Source organism: Rhinolophus sinicus, linkage group LG05 (assembly GCF_036562045.2).
Source record: "Rhinolophus sinicus isolate RSC01 linkage group LG05, ASM3656204v1, whole genome shotgun sequence".
Taxonomy (NCBI): domain Eukaryota; kingdom Metazoa; phylum Chordata; class Mammalia; order Chiroptera; family Rhinolophidae; genus Rhinolophus; species Rhinolophus sinicus.
In genome coordinates, this window is record NC_133755.1 from 43,071,437 (window position 1) to 43,083,260 (window position 11,824).

An 11,824-nucleotide genomic window follows, 5' to 3' on the forward strand; every position below is an offset into this window, starting at 1 on the left:
GCACTGGTTAGGACCCTGATGTTAAATAGAAGTGGTGAGAACAGATATCCTTGCCTTGTTCCCTATCTTAGGGGGAGAGCATTCAATCTTTAACCATTAAGTATGTAATATTAGTTGTTGGTTTTTCATGAATACTGTTTCTCAGGTTGAGGAAGTTCCTTTATATTTCTAGTTTGCTGAGTTATTATAGTGAATGGTTGTTGAATTTTGTCAATTTTTTTTCTCCATTTATTGATCTATAGGTTTTCTTCTTTATTATGTCAATACGATGAATGAATCACATTAATTTTTTTTCAAGTGTTATACCAGTCTTCTGGGGGTAAACTCCACTTGGTCGTGAGGTATTTTTCTTTTTATATGGTACAGTATTTGACTTGCTCATATTTTGTTAAGAATTTTTTGTTTGTAGCTTTTTTGTGATGTCTTCTTCAAGTTTTGATATCAGGGTAGTAATGACCTCAAAATGAGCTGGAAAGTGTTCCCTTCACTTCTCTTTTCTGAATGAATCTGTGTAGTATTTGTATTATTTCTTCCTTAAATATATGATAAAAATCAGCAGTGAAGTTATCTGGACCTGGAGTTTTTTTGTATGTCTGTTTTTGTTTTTATAGGAAGGTTTTTAATTATTAATTCTGTCTTTAATTAATATAGTGCTACTCAAGTTTTCTGTTTCTTCTTGAATCTGTTTTGATAATTTCTCTTTCAAAGGAATTTGTCTGTTTTATCCATGTTGTCAAATTTACTGGTATGAAGTTGTTCATGGTATTTTTTTATTATTCTTTTCCATCTGAAGAATCTGTAGTGATGTCGCTATTTCATTCCTAATATTGGTAATGTGTTTTATCTTTTTTTTCTTGATCAGTTTAGCTAAACGTTTATTAGTTTTATTGATCTTTTCAAAGAACCAGCATCTTTTATATCATTGATTTTCGTTATAGCTTGTTTATTTATTTCATTGATTTCTCACTCTTATAGTTAGTATTTCTCACTCTGATATTTAGTATTTCCTTCCTTGTAATTAAATTGGACTTAATTTCCTCTTCTATTTTTTAGGTTCTTAAGATAAAAACTTAAATAATTGGTTTTTTTACTTTTCTTCTTTTCTAATACAAGCATTTAAAGCTATAAGATTCACACTAAGCAGTGCTTTAACTATTTGCCACAGGCTTTGATATATTGTTTCATATAAAATATTTTCTAATTCTCTTACAATTTTTTCTTTGACTTATGTGTTTAATTTCCGAATATTTTCTTTGAAGTCTATCAGTTTTTGTTTTGTATATGTTAGAGCTTTGTGATTATGCTCATATACTTTTATAGTGCATTGACTCCTTTATCAGTATGATGTATCAATCCCTCTTAGTCTATAGGAAAACTGCTTGTTTGAAGTCTGTTTTGTTTAATATTAATATGATCACTCTAGGTTTCTTTCGTTGACTGTTTGAATGGCATTTTTTTTTTCTATCCTTTTATTTTCAACCTCTTTGTATTTCTTAATTTAAAATGCCTATCTTACAGACATCATATTGTTGGACATTGCTTTTTTATCTAGTTTGACAGTCTCTGCCTTTTGATTGGAGCATTTATTTCATTTATATTTAATATGTTTAGTCATATGGTTGTATAAGGTCTGCGATTTTGCTATTCATTTCCTAATTGTCTCAGGTGTTTTGTTTCTGTTTCTCCTTTCCTGCTTTTTTTGTGCTAAGAAAATAATTTTAGTATATCATTTAATTATTTTATTGGCATTTTAGTTATATTTATTTGCATTGGTTGTCCTAGAGATTACAACATGTATGTTTAGTCTACCATAACGCACCTAAAGCTAATATGAATTAATTCAGCTAAAATATAAGAACCTTAAAGTCATATAGTTCCATTTGCCTCGCCTTCTTTGTGCTATTGTTTGTTGTCATGTATATCTACATACATTATAAATCCAACAGGAGTTATGATTTTTGCTTTGAATACTTTTATATAATTTAAAGAATATAAGGGAACAAAAGAAAATATATATATATTTAGTCTTTTTTATTTACCCATATAATTACCATTTTTCTTTATGTCTGTATTACCATCTGATGTTATTTTATTTTTTATTCTGAAGGATTTCTTTCAATATTTCCTATAGTGCAGGTATACTAACAGTAAATTCTCTCATTTTTATTTATCTGAAAATTTCCAAATATTTCCCAAAAATTTTCCAGTGAAAATTTCTTTATTTCACTTTTATTTTTGAAGTACAGTTTTCTCAATATAGAATTCTTGGTTAACAATTTTTTTTTCTTTCAGCACTTTGAATATGTCATTCCAATGTCTTCTGGTCTCCATTGTTTCTAATAAGAAGTCAGTCATTGATATAATTGTTCCCCTGAATGTAAAGTACCCTTTTAATCTTGTTGCTTTAAAGAGTTTCTTTTTATCTTTGACTTTGAGAAGCTTGACTATGATATGCCTAGATGTGGTTTTCCTTGTGTTTTTGTTACTTGGGATTTGCTGAGCTTCTTGGATCTGTAAATTAATGTTTTTCACAAAATTTGGGAAGCTTATGATCATTATTTCTTTAGGTATTTTTTTCTGCCCTTTTCTCTCACTCACCTTCTAGAACTCTAGAACTCCAACACACATATGTTAGACCTTTGATATTGTCCCAAAGGTCTCTGAGGTTTTGCTTCTTTCACTTCAATCTTTTCTTTGTTTTCTGATTGTATAATTTCTAGTGCTTAACTTCACACTCACTGATTCATTCTTCTGATGTTTCAGATTTTCTCTTGAGCCCATCTAGTACATTTTTTTAAATAAGTATAGGCCATTCTTTTCCTTCTTTCTTTCTTTTCTTTCTTTCTTTCTTTCTTTCTTTCTTTCTTTCTTTCTTTCTTTCTTTCTTTCTTTCTTTCTAATTGGGGGATATTGGGGAACAGTGTGTTTCTCCAGGGCCCATCAAGCTCCAAGTCGTTGTCCTTCAGTCTAGTTGTGGAGGGCGCAGCTCAGCTCCAAGTCCAGTCGCCATTTTAAATCTTTAGTTGCAGGGGGTGCAACCCACCATCCCATGTGGGAATTGAACTGGCAACCTTGTTGTTGAGAGCTCGTATCCTAACCAACTGAGCCATCCAGCTACCCCTCCGGAAGCTCAGTGGCAGCTCGTTTTCTTCAATCTAGCTGTGGAGGGTGCAGCTCACTGGCCCAAGTGGGAATCAAACCGGCAACCCTGTTGTTCAGAGCTTGTGCTCTAACCAACTGAGCCATCTGGCCACCCACATCTAGTACATTTTTTTATTTCAGTTATTGTGCTTTTCAGCTGTTGAATTTCCACTTGGTTTTATAGTTTCCATTTCTTGGTTGAGATTCCCTATGTGTTTACTCAATAATATCATTATTCCTTTGATCATGTTTATAACCGTTGCTTTGAAGTCATTGTCTGTTAAATTCAACATGCAGGGCCTCACAGAATCCATTTCTATTGAATGTTTTTTTTCTCTGAATGGGTCATAGTTTTCAGTTTCTTTACCTCGTAACTTTTTGGTGAAAAATGTACATTGTAGATTATCTCTGTGCAGCTCTGAAATCTGGTTTTTCCTTCTGAGGGTTATTGGGTTTTTTGTTGTTGTTGTTCTAGTAGGCAGTTAGCTTGCCTGACCCAAACTGCAAAATCTGTCTTCCCCATAGTATGCACTACATGGTGTTTCTGCACAGGGTTTTGTTGGCTGTTGACTGATACTGCTTTAGCATGTACCCCAGAATTATACCAGCCTATGTATTTTAGTGGTCAGCCAAGGATTTGGAGAATTTATATTCAGATTGGGGGCTTACTTGCTTAGTGGTTCCCTTGTTTTATGGGTTTCCTTTAGATTTCTAGTTGTTTTTCCAGTCCCATGTCTGGCTTCTGACAACTCAAGCCAGTAAGGCTTTTGCTGTCAGAAGCTCGAGCTCTATGCAGGTTGGGGAAAGTGTTCAAAGGCACAAGAAACTCCCACATCTCACCAAGAGCAGTTCTGTTTTGCAAGGATCAATATCCCACTCTTTCTGCTTGCTGTTTTTAGATGGACTTCTTAGGGTCTCGCATACACTTTCATAGTTTAACACTTACTCAGCTAGGAATTTGGGCAGAGTTTGTACTCTAGATCTCACATCTAATGTGACTTTTTTTTTTTAATTTTATTGGGGAATATTGGGGAACAGTGTGTTTCTCCAGGGCCCATCAGCTCTAAGTCGTTGTCCTTCAATCTAGTTGTGGAGGGCGCAGCTCAGCTCCAAGTCCATTCACCATTTACAATCTTTAGTTGCAGGGGGCACAGCCCACCTTCCCATGCGGGAATTGAACTGGCAACCTTGTTGTTGAGAGCTCACGCTCTAACCAACTGAGCCATCCGGCTGCCCCTCTGGAAGCTCAGCAGCAGCTCATTGTCTTCAATCTAGTTGTGGAGGGCGCAGCTCACTGGCCCATGTGGGAATCAAACCGGCAACCCTGTGGTGCGGAGCTCGTGCTCTGACCGACTGAGCCATCTGGCCTCCCCTAATGTGACTTTCTTACTTCTAAAATTTCCCCTTTAAATTTCCAGCTTCTCTGTTTCTTTGAACTCTATCACCTTCTCCCTGGTGCTCAAAAGGCTGTAATTTTCCTCCCAGAGCTGGGGAAGTTGGGAAGTGACCTCAGGCAAGAAGGCCACAAACTCCCAGTTCTTACCTCTTGCATCTTTCAAATGTAAACATTCAATTTCTACCTACCTTTGATTATTTGCCATGCCTACAGATGGTTGTTTATAATATTTTTGTTCTGTTCTTCTCATTGTTTTCTTTGGAAGAAGTGTGCAACCTTTTTACACTGCCATAATTGATGTTTGGGAAACAGTGATCCAATGTACCATATTTTCCTTACCTCCAAACATTGTTTTTAGAGTAATACTTCTTTCCCCTCCTTCTTTTCTGCCTCTCTCCTTTCTCCACTAAACTATCTGCCAGAATAAATTCAGAATACTGACTGCAGGAATCCTCCAGTCTGGAATACAATTTGTTCCAAATCTGCTTCTTCCCAAGATCGTTTCTGTCCTACCTCCATTTTTACCTTCATAGCCCCACCTCCTTCCTGAGCAAAAGACATTTTAAAGATCTTATGTGAGTTCTTCTCTTCTCCCATTTTCAAATTGTGTTTTTCTGGATTATAGTTATTTTTTATATAAGAAATTTGGAATTAGGCGATGACTTCATTTTCAAATTAGATTGGGAGAAATATGTATAGTTTTCCCCAACATTTTTCTATATTTGATTTCATTGGAACCTCTAATTCATTGCCCTCATTTTTTTTCCCCAGAGGTTTTCACCAAGTAGAAAGCAGCAAAGTAGTAAAATGAACCCGTTAAGCTCTTTCAGGTTGGCTTCTCCACATATTTACTTTTTATCCAGAGGTAATTTGTTAATTTTAAAAACAATCTTTTTAAATACTTTTATTGTTTGGAAGTCACTAGGACATTGGAGAAATATATGGGATTTATGCTCATAACATTGATTTTCTGTTACCAGGGAAAAAGGAGAAGCCAAAGAAGTTCACCAAACAACCAAAAAAGCAGATGTCTTCACCCTGTGGTCAGAAGAAAGAAAAGGCATTGGAGAAGGTAACTCTAAATTATCTATTACTATGCTATCTTGAGAAATAAGCAAGCAAGTACAGCCAGGAACAATCTGAAAAAAGAGTAATGAATGCCACAGTGGAATACTAGCAATTTAAAATGAATGAAGAAGTTCTATAAAGACTGATATTAAAGATCTCTAAGATGTACTGACTGGTGAAAAAAGGAAAATGTATAACAGTATATATAGTAGCTTATTATGCTACCATTTGTATAGAATAGAATATGTATGAATTTCATTGTATATACACGGAAAGCTACATAAGAAAGTAGTAAGATTATTTCCCTCTAAGGAAGGGAACTGAACGCCTAGGGACAGAGGCATTTTACTATATGTTCTGTTTGTACTTTTTGAATTTTGAACCAACATTACCTATTTAAAAAATAAGACACATAAATAGACTATAAAATAAGCAAGTAGACTTTTGAATAAGATAAATAGACTTTAAAATTTTTAAATAAATTATATTTTATGATCTTTTAAAATAATTGCTATTTCCCTATGACTTCAAAGGAAGGGGTAAAAAGCCAGGTAGGAATAAGAGGACAGTAATAACCACAGTTGGCTAAGAGAGAAACCATGGATTTCAAAAAATGTATGAAAGGCTGGAGTTGAGACAAGTTCTGCACAATTACATTGGAGGAGTTGTAAATTCATCTTCGTGTTAAGTATTAACACACAAATGGATGAATTCTAAAAGATTGCATAAGCTAGGATTTCCAGATCAGACAAGTAAAGCTGGGTTCAAATTCTAGTTCTGTTTCTCTTTTGACAAGTTTCTTAACTTCTCGGGACCTGTTTTATTATACAGATAACAATAGCACCTGTCTCATCTGGTTATTTCAAGGCTTAAATGAAATAATACTTGTAATGCTCTTGGTACAGTACCTTACACTCAATAAATGTAAGCTCTTTTATTATTAACTGTAACACTAATTAGTAAATATGTTCTAATGGGGCCTTAATGTTGTCTGCTTTTTTTTAGTCAACTTCTAGAGATGTGTCTCCTTTCATGTGAGTATTGCTCCTGAGTCCAATCAAATATCTACTCTGAAAGCATCAATGCTGATTTTTGTTTAATTTTTTCAATAGTGTGAGTATGCAGAAGAATAAGTGGGATGCCACGAGATCCCTGAGATTCAACCAGGATGCACAAAGAGAAGACGGTTAAGTTTTATTATTTGAGTGTAAATTAGGTATAAATAACAATGATAGGAATCTTTTTGAAGTATGCTGAAAGCTTTAAAGGTCCCAACTGGAATAAGGCCCAGAATTAGCACATTCCCTTAGGCATCAACAAGTTTCATTACTAGGCAATCCCAGTAGATATTGTATTGTTTTATGCATCTATGGTTTCAAGGGCTCTCAGACTGACTTCTGCCCACTCCTTACACTCTAAAGATGACAGAATATGTTTTAGGCTGATTTACAGGAATCTTAAACACAGCATGAGTATCCATGTATGAGCCATTTTGCCACTTGCTGCCTAAAATTCTTCAAAGATAAATAGTTGTATGTGTCTGTAAATTAATACCAAATGATAGTTTCATAAACTCTTGATGATTACAATCATTTTTAAGAAATAAAAGTTATAAATCATCCCCATAAAAAGTGAGGTTTATTATTTTTTACCTTCAGATCAACGGCGGATGTCTGAAATTACAGGGCACCTAATAAAGATGAGATTGGGTGATTTGGACCGACTCAAGTCAAAGGAAGCAAAAGAAGTAAGAATTATGTAGTAGTGTACTATGCTTGCTTAGATATTGCTTCCTTCTTTATTTTCATCACAAAGAGTATAAAGATGTTTTAAGCATAATTTTAAAAGAATAAATTTTTGTATATATTTTTATATTCTGTATCAGTTAACCAGTTAATTCACATAAAAGTTTTCAACCACCTCTTATTATCCATAGTTCAGAGGTCCTCTATAACCCACATAATAAAGTACATTGTCACTGAAAGTGTAATGTCATACAAAGAGTAGATTAACTGTGCAGCTGACCAATTGCTGACTATCCATAGGGTGACTTTCTGGAAGTTGCTGATTTTGATCAACTCTGCATGCAGTGCTTAAATGTTAGCTCTAAAATAAATGTTATCTTGCTGAAAATGATGACTAGAAATACCAGCAGAAATACCTATATACTTACTAGGATTACATGTTTGTGATAATATTGTGTATTATCATTTGTGTTGGTATTATGTAATTATAATAACTTCTGCCCCTAATAATAACTCTTTTATTTAAAATTTTACTTCCCTATAAAACTTCTAAAAGAAAGCGTAGGAAATAATTTTTGTGACCTTAAGTTAGGCAAATATTTCTTAGCTACAACCCCAAAAGCATGATCCATAAAAGAGAAAAATTGACAAATTGGACTTCATCAAAATTTAAAAGTTGTTCTTTTTGAAAGACACTTTTAAAAGAATGAAAAGACAAACCATAAAGTTAGGAGAAAATATGTGTAAAACACTTATCGTAAAGGATTTGTATCTAGAATATATCAAGAATTCTCAAAACTCAATAATAAAATAACCCAGTAAAAAGAAGTGGGCAAAAGATTAACCACACACTTCTTGAAAGAAGGATACAGGTGGCAAATAAGCACACAAAAAGATGCAACATCATTAGTCATCAGGGAAATGTAAATTAAAATCTCAATGACATATCACTATACACCAACTAGAATATGTAAAAGAATTTTTAAAACATGCTGGCAAAGATCTGGAGCAATGAGCACTCTCATATAAAGCAAGGAGGGGTGCAAAAGGCACAGCCAGTTGGGAAAACTGTTTGGCAGTTTTTTTTGTTTTTTTTGTGTGTTTTTTTTTATATGACAAGTCAATTTTATTAGTAACATTCATAAAACAATGATAGGCTAAGAAAATTTTAAAACAAAACTTGGAATTATTGTTTGAGTGTTTTTTTGTTTTGTTTTGTTTTATAAAAGAGAACTATATGAAGAATTGAATAAATTGATGGATATATTCCTCAAAAGAAAAAAAATAATTAGAGTTAGTATAATTTAATATAACATTCAAATAATTATTTCTTTGTGTGGCAGATTGGGTATAAGAGTACTTACAAAATTATTTTAAGTTTATATGTAACATGAATTAATAGGTAACTGATAAGTTGTCAAACACATGACAATCTAAACAATAAAGTATAATTTTCACCTACTGTGTTTCCCCGAAAATAAGACCTAACGGGAAAATAAGCCCAGGAATGATTTTTCAGGATGACATCCGCTGAACATAAGCCCTAGTGCGTCTTTTGGAGCAAACCTTAATATAAGACCTGGTCTTATTTTTGGGGAAACACAGCACTAAATTGACCAAGGTTTAAAATTAATAGGAGGTAAATAGCAGTGTTGGCTAAAGTAAAGAAATTAACATTTTCATAAATGAGATTTTGAATAACCACCCAAAATACTATTTTGTACATATTTATAAAGAGTATTAAAATGATTATAATCTTTACTTCCATAATGGCAGTTTCTTATAACATTAAACATGTACTCACCATACAGATCAACTCACACATGTATGAAGTGGCTTTATTCAGAATCACCAAAAACTAGAAACAACCCAAATGTCCTTCACCTGATAAATGATTAACTGTGGTATATGTAAAAAAGAATGAACTACTGATATATGCAACAACATGAATTTCCTATATGTTATGCTAAGTGAAAGAAGCTAGATTCAAAAAGCTACGGACTGTATGATTCTATTTATATAATGTTCTGGAAAATGCAAAAAAAAATGAATTTTCTATATGTTATGCTAAGTGAAAGAAGCCAGATTCAAAAAGCTACAGACTGTGTGATTCTGTTTATATAATGTTCTAGAAAATGCAAAATTTATGTTCTGGCCATAAAATAGATCAGTTGTTGCCAAGTATTGATAGTGTCAAATCGGTTGACTTACAAGACACACAAGGAGATTTTCTTGGATTAATGGAACTATTCTATGTCTTCATTGTAACAGTGGTTACATAACTGTATGCATTTGTCAAAACTCAGAAATGTTAGCTAAAAACGGTGAATTTTCATGTATGCAAAATTATGCATGTAAATTATAAGTCAATTGCCTGAATTTTAAAAATCAAAATAAAATTACTTCTAAGTTAAAAAGTAATGCCATTTTAATACAGTACAGCTTCGCTGATTCTGGAAAGATAATAACTGAATTTTACTCCTTTTCTCTGCAGTTTGCAGGAGGTATTTATTCCAGGCTTGAAGCACAAATCAAGGCCTCAGTGCCAGTCAGTGCACGGCAAGGCAGCTCAGAGAAAAACACAAGGTAAATCAGCATAAACAAATTCAGGATGCTATTGACTTAAAGTGACACTAGAAGCACATAATTTGAGTTTGGTTTTGTTTTATTTCAAGAATAAGATGAAGACATTAATAAGAACCAGATTTTAACTTAAAAGTTAAGACTTTAAAAGGTCATAAGCACAAAATTTAATGAAAGTATAATTTTTTTAAGATTTTGTTTATTGATTCGGCTCTATTCTGACCCAACTGCTGATAAAAATGTAAGCTATAGTAGTACTGTGAATTAGCAGAATTATTATACTGATTATAGGTTATATATAATTACTTTATATAAATCAATGAAATATTTCTTGTTCCTTGTTTTCTTTCTCTAAACTTGTGGGTCCTGTGTCATTTTATGTCACAAATTTTCTCTTAAAGATTAAGGGTTACTGAGATTTCATCATTCATACTACAGATCCAAATCAAAATCTATAATTCTGAAATCCAGAAAGCTCAGAAATCCACAAGACTTTTTTTATACATCTGTGTCACTTCAAACCTAAACTGCCTTACTATGAAGCTATGCATAGTTTTTATTTATCCCACTTAATGTAAAAGTTCATTGGTTTCAATAAAGAAACATTAATGCGTTTGATTATTGGTACACTGATCTAGATCCATAAGATACACTATATGGACCATATTATCTACCCTAAATCAAAAAATATCTGAATTCCAAAATACATCTCACTCCACATGTTTTTAAAAATGGATTGTGGAGCTACCTGTAGTTTCATTAAACTTTGATACTGTCAAGCAAGTATAATAACCTAAAGAAGCTGCAATTTCCTATCATTTTAGCAGCACCTCTAACCCTGTTTTCTGTTTAAAAAATCTAGGTCTAAAAGCCGTTTGGGCCAAGGGCGTCCTGCATAAAGCACCTGAGAATATAACTAAAAGGACAGAAGACACACTTCTGGACATCAGAAATTGCTCACTTGAAGATTTTCAGAACGATGACTTCTAAATGTTTTAAGTTATTTATTAATTATTATTGCAAGCCACATAAGTTATAATGCTAAGGGAAGTGAATAGTTAGGTCTTATGAAATCTAATGTAAATTTGAAATTTATGAAATCTGATTTTCCTTTAGTGTGATGCCAGTCTATGTAGAAAGTCAGTATTTACCCATTGGCATTAGTGAGACTCCTAATATTTGTTATCCTTAATTTATTTATTTGAAAAAAAGGAAGCCTAAACTCTCAAGTAACCAGGAATTTCTGTGCACTGATTATTGTATGTCTTTTGGGCTATAAATCTTGGGACAGCCTTGAGAACCACAATTTGTGTGATGAAATTCCCAGTGGATGCTAATTTTAAGTTTGCATGAATATTAAGGAGTGACACATCTCAAGACTGCATTAAATAAAGTTTCCTGGTGAGGTATTTCCTGTGTTGGGAAGAAGGGTTAAATTTTTTCAGTGTTATTCCGCGGAAAGCACAATGTTAATCCAACTTTTTTATCTTTTGGTTTTTAGTGTTTATCTATTGGTCATCTGAGCTGGAATTCCTGATTATTACCTTTTTCTTCTGTGAAGCTAGTGCCATTCTGAATTTGTTAGACTAACCATTGATAGTTAGGATAATAAATCATTTCAGTTGTATGAGACACCCACTGTACACTTCTCAGGGCTCTAAAATCCACCTATATTTCTATAGCCATTCAAATGTCACTTTAAAACAATTATAATTACTTACTACTTTAGACTTGTCTAGGAGGAAGGATTCCCAAATACATTAGATGGATAAAAAAATTGCATATATTCAAGAGAAATCAAAATAAAATTCTAGTCTATAAATCATGTTTTAATTTTTCTAACTAAGCAGAAAGAGTTCTCAGGGAAAATTTGTCCCAAACCATAAGCATA

General features: G+C 33.0%; 1 protein-coding gene across 3 annotated transcripts in view; it reads left to right on the plus strand.

Moving 5' to 3' along the window:
* The window catches only part of SANBR (SANT and BTB domain regulator of CSR), a 47,237-nt gene extending 35,895 nt beyond the window's left edge, over positions 1-11,342 (plus strand). For all 3 annotated transcript variants that reach the window (XM_019717359.2, XM_074332023.1, XM_019717368.2), the window contains 6 exons: positions 5,518-5,609; positions 6,611-6,639; positions 6,718-6,791; positions 7,264-7,352; positions 9,845-9,936; positions 10,796-11,342. In XM_019717359.2, the coding sequence (XP_019572918.1) occupies positions 5,518-5,609; positions 6,611-6,639; positions 6,718-6,791; positions 7,264-7,352; positions 9,845-9,936; positions 10,796-10,832 (413 nt within the window). In that variant the 3' untranslated portion in view covers positions 10,833-11,342. The remainder of the gene's footprint in view (positions 1-5,517; positions 5,610-6,610; positions 6,640-6,717; positions 6,792-7,263; positions 7,353-9,844; positions 9,937-10,795) is intronic.
* Positions 11,343-11,824: the final 482 nt, after the last annotated feature.